The sequence below is a fragment of the Panthera uncia genome, chromosome F1 (assembly GCF_023721935.1).
Source record: "Panthera uncia isolate 11264 chromosome F1, Puncia_PCG_1.0, whole genome shotgun sequence".
Lineage (NCBI taxonomy): Eukaryota > Metazoa > Chordata > Mammalia > Carnivora > Felidae > Panthera > Panthera uncia.
The window spans coordinates 26,892,961-26,911,047 of record NC_064813.1 but is presented as its reverse complement, the minus strand read 5'-3'; the positions used below and the strand labels follow the sequence as shown (position 1 = coordinate 26,911,047).

The window sequence follows — 18,087 nt, the reverse complement described above, 5'->3', positions numbered from 1 at the left end:
TTCAGCCCAAACAGCAAACAAATGAATCGTAATGGAATCTGTAAAATATTTGAAACAAATTAAGGACATTAAAAAAAAAGAAAATACTTTGAAATGTATTGGAAATGATGGTAATCTTTTTATAAGTGATATTTTTATGTTGAGCTTCTTGAAAAATTTCTTCAAGAATATGGCCTTGAACAAAGGCAACTCCAAAGGACAGTGCAAAGATTAGGCATTCAACAATCTTCCAGTAGAAAGAGAGACTACACAGCAACGAGAAACACTGTGTATTTGCAACCTGTAATGGGTTAAAACCCCACCTTTACATCTTTCAAAATACTACAGAAATATCAACTAATTAAAAAAAGTAGATATATATGTTGTGTTGATTGTATATATCTCAAGAAACATAGTAATAAAGTAGTCTATACTTAGCTTCTATGACCACAGATTTTGGTGTATTTTTTGAATGGATCTAACCATTATACACTGTGAGGGGTGTTCTGGTTATGTTCCCCTCTTCAATCAAATATTAAAAGTACTTACAAGCAGAAAACAAAATGTTACAGAGGGAATACCAGAACAGAGGACTTAAAAAAAAAAAATGACTACCTATAAATGAGTATAGCTCCTTTCTTGAATCATCACCTTAATAGAAATATTTTTAACCACATCTAAATGGTTAAATAGAGGACCTTACTCTAAAGAGAGAGAGGGAGAGAGAAGGTAAGAAACTATGCCAAAGACAAAATGCCTAGTACTTCAAAATGTAATAATTAGTAATTAAATTATGTCAACTACTCCTCTTTTATTACCTGCTTCTAAAAAATACTACCTGCCAGATGATGTGGGGCTCAACAACGCGATAGTTCAGTAAGGGAGTCCTGCAGGATGCTGGTGCCACTTTAACTGCTGCTGTTTTAAGTCTCCCCTGTGACCACAGCTGTTCCAGAGGGAGGCTTAGTGAAGTGCCAGCTGACAAAAGAAGAATGTCAAGCAGGCTGGGAAAAAGACAGGCTATACTCTTGTCATGTACAATCAGTTATCCCTATATGTTCAATTAATACGCTTTAATTATTAATGTCTCATTTTATGGAAATTTCAGCTTTATTACTTAAGTTCCTAACAAGTTAATGCATTTCAGTATTAGTCATTCTCTCCTTTACACATAGAGGAAGGTAGTTTTCCTTTTTTAGCTGTTAGTACTAACAACTCAGGAGCTCTCGATGAAATTGTAAGTTGATAGGCCTGGAAAGTTGAGTTGGTGAAAGTCTTCCAAATCTGTTAACACTGATAAAACACCAATTATAAAAAGACTAATAAGCAACCAAAGGGAAAAGAAACTGACCAGAGGGTAATGAAATATATTCAGAGTCTATACTGAATTTTTCATCATCAAAAGGCCTTACTATTGGCTTAATTTTACTGCTGCTTTCACAGGAGAACCTATGCTAATCCCAAAACCTGACATTCAAGTGAACAGAAATACTGAAAAAACTTAGCATTCTCTTTGCTGGAATGTAGAGATTCTTATTCTGGATTTTCAGATTCATAGGATATCTGTGAAAGGGCTTCAGCAAGTGTATGAACCTATTAAAATTGTTTGCAAAAACTGTACATGTGTGTCCTTTCTCTCTGGTGTCCACAACTTTCCTAAAACTCTTCCTAAGAAGGTTAAAGAGCACTGTTGTGGGGTAGTAGTACAGATTAAACATGAATTGGTAATTGCTAAAACTGGGTGATGAGTACATGGAAATTCGTTATACCAGCTTCTCTAATTTTGCATGTGGTTTAAGTTTTTATAATTAAGAGATTATTTTTTTAAACCGCCATTTTCAAAATGGAATTTCATCTATCAATCTAAGTGAACTGCTAATGTAAGTGATAATTCTATCTTGAAGGTGAGGGAATCGGACTCATAGAAAACATACATGTAAAAACACGTAAGTATGGAAATCTTTCATGACAAAACTTTCAATGATGCAAGTTACTACTTTTACTATTCCTTATTCTCTTTCTCAAATATACCAAAATTTGATACAAAATCAGGAAAACAGAAGAAAGAAAAGGTAACTGGCAAAGCAAAGACCACAAAGACAAAGAAGGTGGAGGTTTGATGCTTGAAGGGGAGGGGGAAAACTGAAAGGAATAAAGTGGTGGGTCTAATCAAATCACTGTAAAAAGCTGCAGCTCTCAGAGTTAACCTTGCCAATCAGAGTAAGCAGGAGCAGGAGCATGTTTGTGCACATTAAACTTTGCATGTGTCCTTGAACCTATGGTGCACTTCCTCCTCTCAAGCAGCCTGGGAAGGCTTCATAATGCTTACGAGAGAACCTTGAATTCCATTAGAAAGCTCCACAGGAAGGAGAAACCCTCAAGTGGCAGCTTGAACCACATAGACAGCTCATACCCTTTACCGATATTAGAAGTGAGCTCATGGGATTAAGTCTGCAAGTCCTGGAAAATTAAAAAGTATGAACACACTGATAAATGCCATTACACCAACAAGAATACAAGATACCTTTAAATCTTCTCGCCTTTCCTTTCCTTTTTTTTTTTTTTTTTTTTTTTTAAGAAATGGCAAGTACTTAAAGCAATGATACAATAAAGACTGGTTACTAAGTCTACAATTTAACTCATCTGGCTAAAATCTGACTAATAGTTTAATAATATTTACATGTGTATATTGCTTTGCTATAAAATCACTCACTCATTTGAGGGCCTAGCATATTTTACCACAAACTACACTTTTAAATAAAAGGAAGTAGGAAGGTAGGTGCCTTGTCTTTCATGTCCTATCTATTAAGTGATTATAGTTCTACTTTGTTTTGTACTAGTAAGAAGATACATTATATCATGTACAGTTTTAGTATTACATGTAGGCAGACTTAGATTCAATATGAACGAGAAATTTCCAATTAGAGCTTCCGAAAATTGAATAGTCTACTATGTGAAATAAACAGAAATGTTCTAACAGAGGCCACCTGGCTTACCCTTTTGGAAATTTAGTAGAGAGAATTCCTGCATTAGGTGAGAAGTTGAACCAGATGGTTTTTTAAAATGTTTATTTATTTAGAGGGAGAGAGTGAGTGTGTGTACACCCCCACAAGTGGGGAGGGGCAGAGAGAGACAGGGAGAGTGAGAATCCCAAGCAACTCTGTATTGTCAGCATGAAGCCCAATGTGGGGCTTGAACTCAAGGAACCTGTGAGATCATGACCTGAGCTGAAATCAAGAGTCAGAAGCTTAACTTACTAAGCCACCCAGAAGCCCCGAACCAGATGATTTTTAAATTCCTTTTTACCCTTAAGATTTCACAATTGGTGAAACTGTGTGCCTGGATGGCTCAGTCGGCTAAGTGTCCGACTTTGGGTCAGGTGATGATCTCACAGTGTCTGAGAAGCTGAGCCTGAGCCTGCTTTGAATCCTCTGTACCCCCTCTCTGTCCCTTCCCTACCCGGTGCACGGGTGTCCTCTCCTACTTTCAAAACTAAATAAACATTAAAAAAAAAGATTTCACAATTAGGCTTTGAATTCAGGGTCACACAGTCAATGGCAGAATAGAAACTAGAATGTAGGTAACTTGATTCCAAACTTAAGGTCTTTTCTAAACACAAGGTTATAAACCCCTCAAATGTCTTCAGGCAGTTAATACAGGGCTGAGGTTAACTGGGTCAGGGAAGCAACAGTGGGGGGATGAGGAACTGGAGAGCTCAAGCCTGTCAACAGAGGGCAGTGCTACTCAGCTCTTGCTGATTGCTGCCATATGGGAATGTGCCCAGGACTGTCTTATTTTTAGATTTTCAAGAGATTCCTAAACCCTGTGCTTTTATGTACAAACTGTGGGTAAACTAAAGGTGCTAAACAAAAACTGATCTTTGGGCTGCGTATGACCTGTGCCAGTGTGTGACCATGAGATTTTCCTCAAAAACCCCACATCCAAATTACTGATTTTTAAAAATCCTTCTCTCGATTCTTCAGATTTGTCAACAGTCTTTGTGAAATACAAAAATCTAAAATTTATGCTTTATATCAATTATACAGTCTGCTATGTATATAATAGTAATTTGCTCTGGCTATCATAGATTATATTCCTGTTACAGCATTAAATTGGCTTTTCCAAGATCAACACTACAGTGCAATCTCAGTGTTCACCTATGGTCCATAATCCATGTCAAATTTTCTACAGATGATATTTGTGTATAACCAATCTTTCTACGTGTATATGTGGATATGGCCCATAAATATTCTTTTTTTTAAAGTTCTCTTTATTTAAGTAATCTCTATGCTCAGGGTGGGGCTTGAACTCACAACTTCAAGATCATGAGTCATATGCTCTTCTGACTGAGCCAGCCAGGCGCCCTGTCCCAAAAATATTCTAAAAACACTTATTTTATAGACAAATCACTTCTTTGAAGAGACATTTTTTTCCTTGAATTATCTTATTCCCATCTTTCAGGCATTATTTAACCAGTCTATGAGAATATCATCAAAAAAAGCAAGCTTGACCATTTCTAGACCTTATTCTGTCAACTCATTTGGGAGTCTTTTGTTACTTTGTGTGAATTCCTTCATATTTAATTTGTCTTCTTAAAATTTTTTTAAATTTTTATTTATTTTTGAGAGAGTGAGAGAGAGACAGAGTGCGATAGTGGGGAGGGGGGCGGGCAGAGAGAGAGGGAGACACAGAATCTGAAGCAGGCTCCAGGCTCTGGGCTGTCAGCCCAGAACCCAATGTGGGGCTCAAACCCACGAGCCGTGAGATCATGACCTGAGCCGAAGTCAGACACTTAACCGACTGAGCCACCTAGGCGCCCCTAATTTGCCTTCTTAATGTGACATTTAGAAGAACATTTTAGACTCAGCAACACCAAGCACAGCCAAGTAAATTTTGTAACATACACACATTTAAGTAATACATCTCAGAAATCATCAATGAGCCACCATTCAACATTCAAACAAGTTAGTTCTTTAAAGCAGATGACTCACCCATTTCTTGAGTTCAATGAGGAAGAACTGCTTGACTTTTTAAAAAGTTACACAATTACAGAAGTAACCCGGTTCTGAGGGCACAATAAACTTTGAAGTGTACAAAATGTTATGATTCAGCTGTAGATAGCTAAGATGTTCAGAAATCTTTACCGTGAAGAAGGTAGACTGCCTGGGGATAAAGGCCAATTCTTTTGTTTTCAAGTTTAGGATAGTATAAGACGTCAACAATTTGTGGTTCACAGCAATAGCAAGAGAGAATGTAGCCAGGGGACCATTAAGAAGGAGCAATTTACTATACCAGGTCATAACACTTTGACAGTGTCCTATAATTCAGTTAGATGTAAAAATAAGATGACACTGGGTGTTCTCTGAACTCAAAGTAATTTGAACTTGATTCACACTGTACTGTGAGTCAGTTGTTCATTCTCAGGTACAAACTTAGCAAAAGAAGTGACTATTCAATATAAAAATGACAGAAAAAAACTTATTAAAGAAAATTGTGAGCTGTGAGAAAAGGAATATAGATTAAAAGTCACACTGAAGGGGCATACCTGGTGAACAAAATAATGTCTACATATAAGAATTTCAGTATAAATAAGGAAATAAATACTAAGGACATGAAGAACTTGTTACTATAATCCTCACAAAATGCATCAGATGGCTGTGGATTCTAAAAGCACAGAATCAGTGTGATAGAGAATGATGACAGCACGATGCAGGAAAATAGCATGGAATCTGCAGTTAAAATATTGAAGTGTGAACTCTGGTTATCTACTTACTAGCCTTGTGTCTTCAAGCAATTCACATAACCTCTTTGAGCTTTAGTTTTCTCAACTATGAAATGAGGATAGTGTAACACAGGACTCCTGTAGGATAAAATGAGCTAATATATATAAATACATTTTGTAGAATAGAAAATATGATAAAATATTTGACCTTTCAATACTGGTTTTATCATTTTTGCTCACCATTTTCACACTTCTTTTGCAGCGACATCTGTCTTCCTCTGTTGAGCCAGAAAACTCTGCCTACATTTTTTGCAGATGTAGAGTTTCTTTGCACAAGAGGATGAATACGTTTTATTAGTCAACAAATATTTACAAAATGCCTCTAAAGCTCCCAAGATTTAAATAATACTAAAGGCTTGGGACACAGTGATGATTAGACTTGATCTCTACCTTCATACTCCATTATAAGGGACCTCTTTTTTATTTATTTTCATTTATTTATTTTGAGAGAGAGTGGGTAGGTGTGCATGTGTGCATGCGAGCTGGGGAGGGGCAGAGAGAGGAAGAGAGAATCACAAGCAGGTTCTGCACTCTGTGCTGAGCCCAACAAAGGGTTCGATCTCACAACTGTGAGATCATGACCTGAGCCGAAATCAACAGTCCGACACTTAACCAACTGAGCCACTCAGGTGGCCTGGGGACTAATCATGTTTTAAAAAGTATGTTAAAATTAAACATTGCAGTTGTAAAAAATAAAGAACTGCTTGAAAAAGAGAAGTAACAGCTACATGAAACACAACCAGTCAACTGCCAAGATACCTGTCAAGAGCATTAAGCCATTTCAACATGGGTACTGTAGTCTCATAATGCATACCCTTCATTTAAGAATACATCTAATTTGTCTTCAGAATGGTCTTTAGCATCTACTGCTCAAGAATGTCTACCTGATATATGTGTTACAGCATATTTGTTTAGGCCTGCCACACTCAGACAATACAGAATATGCATACTGACCAAATGTGTCAAGAAAAGTCATGAAGTATTCCAATAACCTTGTTAAGATCAGTTTTCCTATTCTAATTTCTTTTTTTCTTTCCATAAATTTCTCGAAGACATTGTTTCTTTGGGGCATTATTATTACTATCCTCAATCTTTACTCCATGTTTATTTCAAACACATATTAAGTGATATGTCAAGTAATGTGTTAGGAGCTGGGAGTAGAAAAATATCAAAATTCTTACTCTCAAGGAGGCTAGTCTTATGAATGGAGATGATTATAATAAAGAATGACAAATCCTATCACAGGTGTAAACAAAGTGTATTATAGGAGTGCAAAAGAGGGGGTCTAAAAGGAGGTTGTGGTTGCAGGAAAAGGAGGGGCTAGGTCAGGGTCTTCCCAAAAGAAGTGATGTTTCAATGAAGAAACTATAGGCTTTGTGTACATGTATGTGCGTACACTCGTGTGTGTGTGTGTTGCGTGTGTGTGTGTGTGCTTCAGACTGGGGGAGTACTCATCTACAAAGGAACAATATTTTTATAATATTTACTGAATGTGTACTGTATGTCAAACATTAGGCAAGAGACTACTTGGAATATTAAAGAAACAGAAAACCTGATTCTTACACTGAAATACCTTACAATCCACTAGTGACACCAAAGCTGAACAATCAAGTAAATACAATTAAGGCAAAAACAGCAGTTAAATAAAATGACTGGAGAATATCCTATATATATAATGGAGTTTACTTGAGAACTGAGGTTCTTCTTTAATCTTCCTTGGTTAAGGAATTTTTCCACCATGCTGTCTTGAACTTAATCAGGGTAGATAGTCTCTCACTACATTTGCCTTCCAAACGACCTATTAAAAAACCACAACTTTAGGGGCGCCTGGGTGGCTCAGTCGGTTAAGCATCCGACTTCAGCTCAGGTCACGATCTCGCAGTCCGCGAGTTCGAGCCCCGCGTCGGGCTCTGGGCTGATGGCTCGGAGCCTGGAGCCTGTTTCCGATTCTGTGTCTCCCTCTCTCTCTGCCCCTCCCCCATTCATGCTCGGTCTCTCTCTGTCTCAAAAATAAATAAAAAACGTTAAAAAAAATTTAAAAAAAACTACAACTTTGTTTCCCAAATATGCAATCAGTGAGGAGTTGCTAATGGTTTATTATTCTGGTACGGACATGAACTTACAGAAAATATGTGAGTTCCAAAATGAATAAAGGGCAGAAACTATAGAAACACACTGAAAAATGACCTCAGGTTGAACAGCCTTGTTTATTCTATTTAAAAATACATTCTCTGCAAGTCCATGATGTTTTCACTTTCATTTGATAAACTAACTGAAAATTTACCAATCAGGATCATTTGTTAATGGAAATCTTGGATTTGACTCTTGACGTTGGAGCTGTCTGACTTTGGATAATTATGTGGAAAAATTTCTTTTAATAAGAAAAAAAATGGGGCGCCTGGGTGGCGCAGTCGGTTAAGCGTCCGACTTCAGCCAGGTCACGATCTCACGGTCCTTGAGTTCGAGCCCCGCGTCAGGCTCTGGGCTGATGGCTCGGAGCCTGGAGCCTGTTTCCGATTCTGTGTCTCCCTCTCTCTCTGCCCCTCCCCCGTTCATGCTATGTCTCTCTCTGTCCCAAAAATAAATTAAAAAACGTTGAAAAAAAAAATTAAAGAAAAAAAATGACCAAATACGTAGACATAGCTTGCACAGTTATTTAAAAAATAGCAAGTGCTCAGTCCATAGGATTATATCTAAATTTGCATCCCTCCTTTAAACTTGGCACCATATCTAGGAAATCTAAACAGTTGTTAGTGATTCATCACAGCAATCCATTAGTTTTATCTGATTATTTTATCCTAACTCCTACTTAAGATACATAGCACCACAGAACTGGCAGGTGAATATAGGGTTTAGAATTACAAATCCAGTACTACATGGAATTACATGCAGACATTTTAAAAATTTGAGATTCTCATCTTCCCAATATCTGCCATCCCCAACTCATTTACTGAGTCATAATTTTTGGAGTTGAGGTTTATTTTTAAAAAGATCTATAGTTGTGGGACGCCTGGATAGCTCAGTCAGTTAAGCATCCAACTCCTGATTTCCACTCAAGGTCATGATCTCACGGTTTGTGAGTTCCAGCCCAGTATCGGGTTGTGCGTTGGCACAGAGCCCGCTTGGGATTCTCTCCCCCTCTCTACCCATCCCCTGCTTGTGCTCTCTCTCTCAAAAATAAATGAACCTTAAAAAAAAAAAAAGAAAAAAGAAGATCTATAGTTGATTCTAGTGATCCAGGTTTGGGAACTTCTGGAATATACAAAGTGAGCTCGACTACTTCATAAAGCAAGTAATACTGGATAAAATGGTATGGTCATAGAGGTGAGGCTTTAATAGTCAAGCATAAAAGCTGAGAACCAATTCATAGATAAGACACCACTAGATGTTCTTGGTCATAGAATCCTTTAGATATTGAAGTAGCATTTAGATAATGGTGTTTAAGGAAGACTTAATGTACCAATATTATGGAGGATCAAAAAGTCACTTTAATAAGTTGCCACAATAATATACTGATGAATGAGTGATAATTCAGACCAGATGATTGTCAATGGAAATGAAACATATACTATGAAGCTCTCCATACCTTACAAGGCCAACAACTCGAGATCTCAAGATCTCAAGAGTTTACTTTCCCACAGTCAGATGGTAGTTGAGCCTGAGTGGCAATAATGTTATTAAACAATGAGTGGAATGCTGGATGTTTGTACTAATTAAGTAATTATTATTATTATGGATAAACAATAATATAATGAATAAAAGAATAGCCAAGCTTTTGACAACTGAGTAGAAATTAAAAGTATGAAAAGAATGGGACAGAAAGAAACCTGTCCTAGTAACATGCTAGCTTGATGGTTTTATTACACATGGTTCTTACTATTTTTATTATGAAAATACTTGTAGATAGAGAAAAGCAGAGACCCATTATTCATATTTAATAACTGTGAACATTTTGCCATACTTTTTCTTTCTTTTCCTTTTTTGTTGAAGTAGGATAAAGAAATTATGGTTGACATGACATCTTGTCCCTAAATATATCAGTGTGCACCTAAAAACAAGGACAATTCCTACACAACCAAAATACCATTATCACCCTTAAAATGGTTAATACTAACTCCTTAGTTTTAATGAACATGGTCCTCTTAACGTTTATAGTTATATGTAAATCAAGACAACATGGTCTTGTTATGTTCCTTCCCCAAAGCAATCTATACATTCTTTTAAATTATTGATGGAAAAGGTAGCGACTTTGCAAATCCTCTGGATCTTACTGGCAATGTGATAGAAACTCCTAATTCAAAAAAATGTACCATTAATGAATGTTAATTTGATAATCACAAAAAGAATTCACTTGGAGTTTCATACACAGTGCTTCAAGAAGACTTTCAAGAGTTCTTGAGAGTATTACTACTTTCCAAGAGTCATGGGTGTAGACTGAACATCAGCAAGAACCATGGCATGATCAAGACTTTGCCCTTAACAGAACTAAGACCTCTGGCCACTGTCAGATAATCTGTCACTATAAGCTACTTGTATCCAAGCCAGATATTTATTGCTATTGATCTGCCTGGTCCTAGCAAAAGACTTTTGTTCTCCCAGACCGGGACTTTGACCTCAATTAAGTTATGAATTTCAATCCGATAGACTGCTCCACTTACCCTACTGCTCTCCTCGACTGGATTAATTAGAATTAGCTAGGCCGAGAGTCACCCCAAGCTCCTCATGGATCATATTATTTTAATAATAAATAAAAGAATAGCAGCAATGTACAAGAAGTATTTTGAAAGATTGCTCATCTAGGAACATCATTCAAAACCTGCCAATATCAATTTCTCTGATTTTGATTACCTCATTTACTTTTTATTTCTTTTCATTCATTGGAGTCTCCCCTTTTATTTCAGCTTTCTAAACATGTTCTTTGCATTCAAACATCAAAGTACTTGCCATTTTAGCCCTTTGCTGCTATTTTAGGGTTTAATTAGAAAGTAACTCATCAAAGCAATCATTTGCAAGAATATAACTAAAAAACATTTAATAATCTCAGAGCATCAAGAAAAAAACATTCCATCATCCAAGAAAAATACTAGTCTTTAGCTAAATGCACTTTCTCTACAGCTAGTTAATACATTAAAAGCAGACAAATCAGAATGTCACTGAGAAGGCAATATCCAAAGTTGCAAAGAATAAGAATGTGCAAATACATTTATTTTTAATCCATAACCCACTGGAACAGATTATATAATGGCCAATGAGAACTTTAAATCATGTTGATAACAATAATCAGTGGGATCAGTATTTGCTAAATATACTGTTCTAACTTTATGATTTACTCCATAAACATAAAAAATTTATTCTAAAATGTAAAGAATATTATATAAGAATGTTTACATTCTGGGCTATAGTATTTGGTATCTGATACTGAAATTGTAAGATTGTTAGAAAGGATTTATAAGGGAATTATAAAATTTAGAAAGGATTTATAATTCCCTTTATAAGGGAATCCTAAAACTCTATATATTTTCAACTGATGTTTCTGACATAACAAAAACCCTTTTACTTCTTTGATTACTAAAATTTTGAGTTTTGATTAGCTTGAGGGAACATAAAGGAAAGATTTCATCAGAATGTCTAAGAGTCTAGTAGTAATTTCAATATTAAAAGCAATACAAAATTAAAGCACAAACTCTGCCCTTAAAATGCTGAGAATTACATGTATATTTGGAAGGTACAGTCTACAAAAGGATATGTCATAAATTTACAAATCAGCAATTTTTCAAGCCTTTAGTAACGGTAGTGTTCTTATCAAATAGTCTCCTGGGAAAGAAATACGCACACATGAAAGTGACTCCTGCAATGAAAAATGAAACAATTATATTTTTTTAAAATTACAACTATTGGATTTAATCTCCATTCCTCCTCTTCTCTCTCACTACCACATACACACTCATTTGGGTTCTGCAGATCATGTAAAACGCCATTCATTTTGAAGAAGAGTTTTCTATTTTCCCATGGAAAAATTCTAAGCTCAAGTACCAGTAAACATTTCTTCCTCAGCACCCAAAACATACCAGTAATCTAGTAAGAAAAACAAAACTGGTATGAGGACTGGACTCTTTACAATGTGGGAGAGAATCAAGGATTAAAGAAATAATTTGAAGGCTGAGGCTATTTTCATAATGAGCCACTGAGCAGGAAAAGATCAAATGACAAAATGTATTGTGCTTTGGCAAAGGGCTTCTGTTTTCACACCTGACTTTCATTAAGTTGCATATTCTTAAGTGGAATTAGAGCAATTCTCTAGCAAATCATACAGGTGATTTAACACATTAGCCCAGACTTTTCAAATGACCTCTTAATTAGGGTCACAAGGATAATGTGTGAGAGAAAACAGGAAAATTTAACATATTTACACCTTCCCCTACAGTGGAAATATTTGAAATGTAGACAATGACTTATCATATTAATAGTATGAGTTCTTTGTATACAAAGAACTATATATATATATATATTTGTAAGTGGGTTTGTATTTGTATACAAATATATACAGTGTATTTGTATACAAATATATATATATATTTGTAAGTAGGTTTATAAATGTATGAAAGAATTTAAGAGTTTGAAAAAGTATTTTTTGATAAATTTACAAAAAATATACACACCTATGTCATTTACTAGTATTCTCTATTTGTGCTTAACCATCTAAATTTTTCAGTCTAATTTAAATATTCTAACACTGAATGTCCAGGAATAGTGTTTACATATAAAATAAAAGTAGTAAAAGGGAGAAGGTAAGCCTTGTCCATTTCCTAGGGAGGACTTTTTAAAGGCAGACAAAAAAAAAAAAAAAGATCAATACATGTCTTCTAAAATTAGCAAATGAGATACTTAATGGTATTTAGATATTTGAATATTGAACGAAAGGAAGGTAAGATAAATCTAAACTATAAACTCCTTCTGTTGGGAGAAAAATTACTGAAACACTGGAAGAATATCTTAAGTGACTATACAGCCTTGTTAAAAACAAGAAATTGCCTTGAAATCTTGTTTTATCCAAGCAGTACGTGTACATTTTATATCCTATTCCACAATTATATATCTATGTTTGTTTACCTAGAAAATGACTTTTAGAGCTACTTCTAAGTTAAATTATTTGTATTCCCCAAATCCTCAAGACAAATGGGTACTCTGGAAAGATGCACCATATTCGTAAGGTTTCTCATATATTCTTACATATACCATGTACTCCACTGTTGCCAGGGACATAGGCCCTCAGTTTGATAAACCATTTAAAAAAAACAATAAAAAACTTAAAAAAAATTGAATGGCATGGAAAAATGTTCATTTTATAATATTAAATGAAAGAGAAGTACAGAAACCACATACATGGCTGGTTTCTGGTTCCAAGTAGGATGGAAGAAGATATAATAAGGTAACTTTCCTAATGTTAGCAACAATGAAAGAACAGGAAAATTGAAAAATTGTGTTTATGAAAGCAAAAAGGACTGAGTGAACTAAATCAGAGAGCTATTCAGAGAACAAGCTCTCAAAAATGAGAGAGAGAGAGAGAGAGAGAGAGAGAGAGAGAGAGAGAATAGGCTCTTTCCTGCTGCTTTCTTACCTGGGAGTATTTGCTGATTCTGTGTAAAGCCTGAGGAATGAGAGTGGCTCAAATAAAATGATGACACTGGGGAAAATAACATTTTGGAGGTTGTTAGGGGTTAGGTCAACAACTGAAAAATTTCAGAAGTCCCAAACACAAAGTACTATTTTCCCACTGGTTTAATTTCTGAGTTCAGGGGCTATGTGGGAAGCCAGAGTTTCTAAAAGAGCACATAGGAATCTGTTGTTTTGGAATATTTGAGGGAGATAGTCCCGGTTGAGAAACAGGGCCTGCCTCAAACAACAAATCTCAGCCCGAACACATTTACCAAAATTTGGAAGCAGTGTGGGATAGGAAGCTGGAGAACAAAGCTCAAAGCAGAAAGAATCAGACAGAGTCTTAATCGGTCTTTCAAGACAGGGAGGCAGAGACCTTTAGGCTCCCAAGCAAAAGCCCTCAAGAGCCTCCCCCAAGATATGTAGGAAAGCAGAGATATAACTAGAGTTACAACCTAGCCCCAACATTGCTCAATTCTTCACTGGCCTGAAGTGACTAGCCCCTCAATCAATATATCTGACAGATGATAAGGGGTGCCCTTTCTTGGGGCAAATAACACTGACTTCAGTCTCGATTCTCCTTTATGCATAATGTGCAACATACCATTTTAAAATTATGGGATATAGCTCTTCCTCTTCCTTTCTTGAACAGTTCAGCTTTAAAACCATAGGTAAGGTTGAATGAAGTAGGTATCCATGTGAGTGGAAGGGTAGAGAAGAGGGGAGCTGTCATGGTACAGAGCAAGGTATCAGAGCCTAACTAGGATAACAGGGTGTCCACCTGGAGTGGTAGCAGCCTAATGTGAGGTGTCAGGGCTCACACAGGATGAAGAAGACGTCCAGACAGAAAATGGTCTGGGGCGCCTGGGTGGCTCAGTAGGTTGAGCATCTGACTTCGGCTCAGGTCATGATCTCAGAGCTCGTGAGTTTGAGCCCCGCATCGGGCTCTGTGTTGACAGCTCAGAGCTCAGAGCTCAGAGCCTGGAGCCTGCTTCGGATTCTGTGTCTCCCTCTCTATCTGCCCACTCACATTCTGTCTCTGTCTCTCTCAAAAATAAACATTAAAAAAGAAAAGAAAGGAAAGGAAAGGAAAGTTAAGGAAAGGAAAGGAAAGGAAAGGAAAGTTAAGGAAAGGAAAGAAAAGAAAAGAAAAGGAAAGAAAAGAAAAGCAAAGAAAAGCAAAGCAAAGCAAAGGAAAGGAAAGGAAAGGAAAGGAAAGGAAAGGAAAGAAAGAAAAGAAAAATGGTCTGGTACAAAGTGTCAGAGTCTATGTAGAGTGAAGACAGCCCTACAAAAGGTTGGCAAGGTACTGGATGCTGAAGCCTAAGCTGACTGAGGAAGGCACTCCCATGAGACAGCAGTCTGGCTCAGAGTGTCAGAGACCAAGAGGAATGAGGACAACATGCTCCAGGAGAGTGGTCTGAGCAAACTGTCAGAAGTTCAGGATGATGAGGGTATCCCTGCAGGAGGGGGGGTGGCAGCAGCAATGAGAGATTGATCAAATAGTAAATATGATAAGATAATGGAGCCAGATTGCTCACTGTCAGAGAAAGAGAGTTACACATAGAAAAGCTGAATGAATCTTGTTGTTTTGAACTGGAAGTAGAGATACTGGTGTGAACTTATGGTATACACACACAACATACAAAGAAAAATGGACACAGATATTAATGTGTATATGTATATGTGTATATGCATATATGTCAGAGGATTTGGGAAGAGTGCTAGCCCAACAGCAATGAGCACACCTACTCAGATCCTGGTTTTTAAACACCATTCTCTACTAAATTGAATCACAGCTTTCTGCTGTTTCCATGGCTGGGAAAGAGAAGAGTTCAAGATGAACTGGAACTTCTTGCTATGCAAGAAAATATGAAAATTCTCAAAGAATTATGGGAGTATGTCAAAAGGACACAGAAGCCAGACTGAAGTGGCTCCCATTGGCCAAATATGGAATAATTTGAGCATAAATGTAAATAATAATAAACAGTGTATTATAATATAAAATAGGGAACTATGAATCCAAACTGATATAAATAAAAGCATGAATAAATTGAAGTTTTGATGAGGACAAGATATTTATATATCTCCAAGTATCTTTCCTACAAAACAGTAATGAATCACAAAGGGACAAAAGTCATTTCACTGTGAAAATCTTGACAGACATCACTTAACTCCGTGATCAACATAAATATCAGTAATGGGGCAAATTGAAAGTATGAGCTATTAGATAGGTCCCAATGAGAATACAGTATCAGTTCTACAACATCACTGCAACAGATGCGTAATGTAAACATAATCAGGAGAAAACATGAGACAAACTCAAATTGAGAAACAGTCTAAAAAATTATTGGTCTGTAATCTTTAAAGATATCAAAGTCATAAAGGTCAAAGAGAAACTGTGTAACTGTTCCAGACTAAAGGAGATCTTTAGTTTCCTCCTTTAGGCCCTTTTAAACATGATAATCAAATGCAATGTGGGATTCTAAACTGAATCCTTTTATTATAAAAGAAACTCTTGGGCCAACTGGCAAAACCTGAGTGATGTATAAAGATTAGATGACGGTAATATATTAGTGATAATATCCTCATTGTGATAGTTTATTTGTGGTTATATAATAGAATATCCTCATCTTTATACAGGTGATAGGGCATAATGTTGGCAAAATGCTCTTAAAGTTCAAGGTTTAAGATTCAAACACACTCTTATTGTTTGTATAAATTTGAGATTGTTTCACAATTAAAAAAAATTTAATTGAGACATGTGGACAAGTGGGAAATTGTGATCTATAAACAAAAGAAGAAGGAGCCAAAAGCAGCTGCCTCAAAGATGTCAGTTATTTAAATTAAGAGAAAAAAACTGAAATGATCATTACAAATACATGAAAGAAAACAGAGTAAAAGATGGAAATTTTCAACATAAAAAGGAATTAGGTAAAGTTATTCAAATGATCATTCTAGAACTGAAGAATTGTAACTAAGAACTCAATGCAGTCTTAACAGAAAAGATAAGATTACCAAAGACAAAGATGGGTCAACAAAAATTATCCTAACTGAAGCATTCAGAGAACTAAACAACAACATAACATAGATGAACAAATAAAAATAAAAACAATAAAAGAGAATATATGACATTTAGAATACATGTCAAGTGGTCTCACATATGAGAAACTATAATTCCAGATGAGAGAAGAGAATGGAGAAGCAATATCTGAAGACATCACCATCACAGCAAAAAATTTGTGAAATCAAGAGCTATGTCAGAAGGTTCAGTGGACCCCAGAGTTAAACACCACCACCACCACCACCAACTTAGCCACTCTTGGAAAATGATACATACTGTGAAAATCTTAAACATTGTCTGAGCAAAAAGATATCACCTTCAGAGTAAGAACAATAAGATTTACAGCTAACTTCTAAAAAGAAAATATGAGAGCTAGAAGAAAATGGAATGGCAGCTCTAGAGAAAGAAATAGAGGGGCCAGACCTAAAATTCTCTATGAAGCAAAATTACCTTTTTAAACTATAAATGGAATAGACATACTCAGATAACTAAAGGTGAAATGACTCATAACTAGAAGTCAATACTATAAGAAATATTGAAGTTCTGCAGGCAAAAGGAAAATGATACCAGATGAAATCAGGAAAGTACAAGGAATGAAAAAACATCAAAAAGAAGGAATGAAAAAGCATCATTTATGTCAATAGAGATAAAGACTATTGACTGTTTAATGCCAAAACAGTATCCTGTGAGGTATGTACTTAGAGAAGTAAAAATATATCACAGTTATAGCAACATAAGCAGGGGAAAAAAATAAACAGAATCATATCATTTTAAGATGTTCACAGTATTCAGGTGAAGCAATTTCAGGTGTAATTTCTATCACGACCACTAAAAGAATGATTCTAAAAGGAATGGAAAATACCCATTAAAGAAGGCAAAATGGAATAATAAAAAAAATACTTCACACAGAAAAAATTGGGAAAGGAAAAACAGAGAAACAGAAGGTGAAACAGAGAACAGAAAGATGACAAAATTAAGCAGATTAGCACCACAAATTACATTAAATATAAATTAAACCTCACCATTAAAAGACAAAGATCTGAATAAAAACTAAGACCTACCTACATGCTATTTATGAGAAACACAATTTTAGGTATAAAGACATAGTGCTGATTGATTGAACTGTGTTCCCCTCAAATTCTTAAGTTGAAGCCCTAAGCCCTAATGTGACTGTATGTGGAGGCAGGGCCTTTAAGGGGGTAATTAAGGTTAAAGGGGGTCAAATGAGGCCTTGATCCAACAGGACTGTTGTCCTGTTAGAAGAGGAGACACCAGAGACTTCTCTGTGAACACACAGAAGAAAGGCTATGTGAAGATATAGTGAGAAGGCAGGGTTTTGCAAGCCACTGAGAGAGATCTCACCAGAAACCAACCTTGCCAGCCCTCTGCTCTTAGACTTGAAGCCCCCAGAGCTGTGAGAAAATGCTTGCTGTTTAAGCCACTCAGTCTGTGGTATTTTGCCACGGCAGCCCAAGCAGACTAACACAGAAACGGGTAAAATTTAAAGGACAGAAAAAAATACATAAGGTAAACACTATCCAAAAAAAAAAAACTGATGTAACTATAAAACACTAAACAAAGTGTGTGTGTGTGTGTGTGTGTGTGT

At 36.1% G+C, this 18,087-nt stretch overlaps 1 protein-coding gene across 3 annotated transcripts in view; it reads right to left on the bottom strand.

The window, feature by feature from the left end:
• ACBD6 (acyl-CoA binding domain containing 6) overlaps positions 1-18,087 on the bottom strand; it is a 205,398-nt gene that overhangs the window by 64,845 nt on the left and 122,466 nt on the right. Inside the window, exon 7 of one of the 3 annotated variants that reach the window (XM_049634141.1) lies at positions 11,226-11,609. The exons of the other annotated variants lie outside the window; for them this stretch is intronic. Coding sequence (XP_049490098.1) covers positions 11,535-11,609 — 75 coding nt within the window. The 3' untranslated portion in view covers positions 11,226-11,534. Of the gene's footprint in view, positions 1-11,225; positions 11,610-18,087 lie in introns of those variants that run through there. 3 annotated transcript variants of the gene reach the window in all.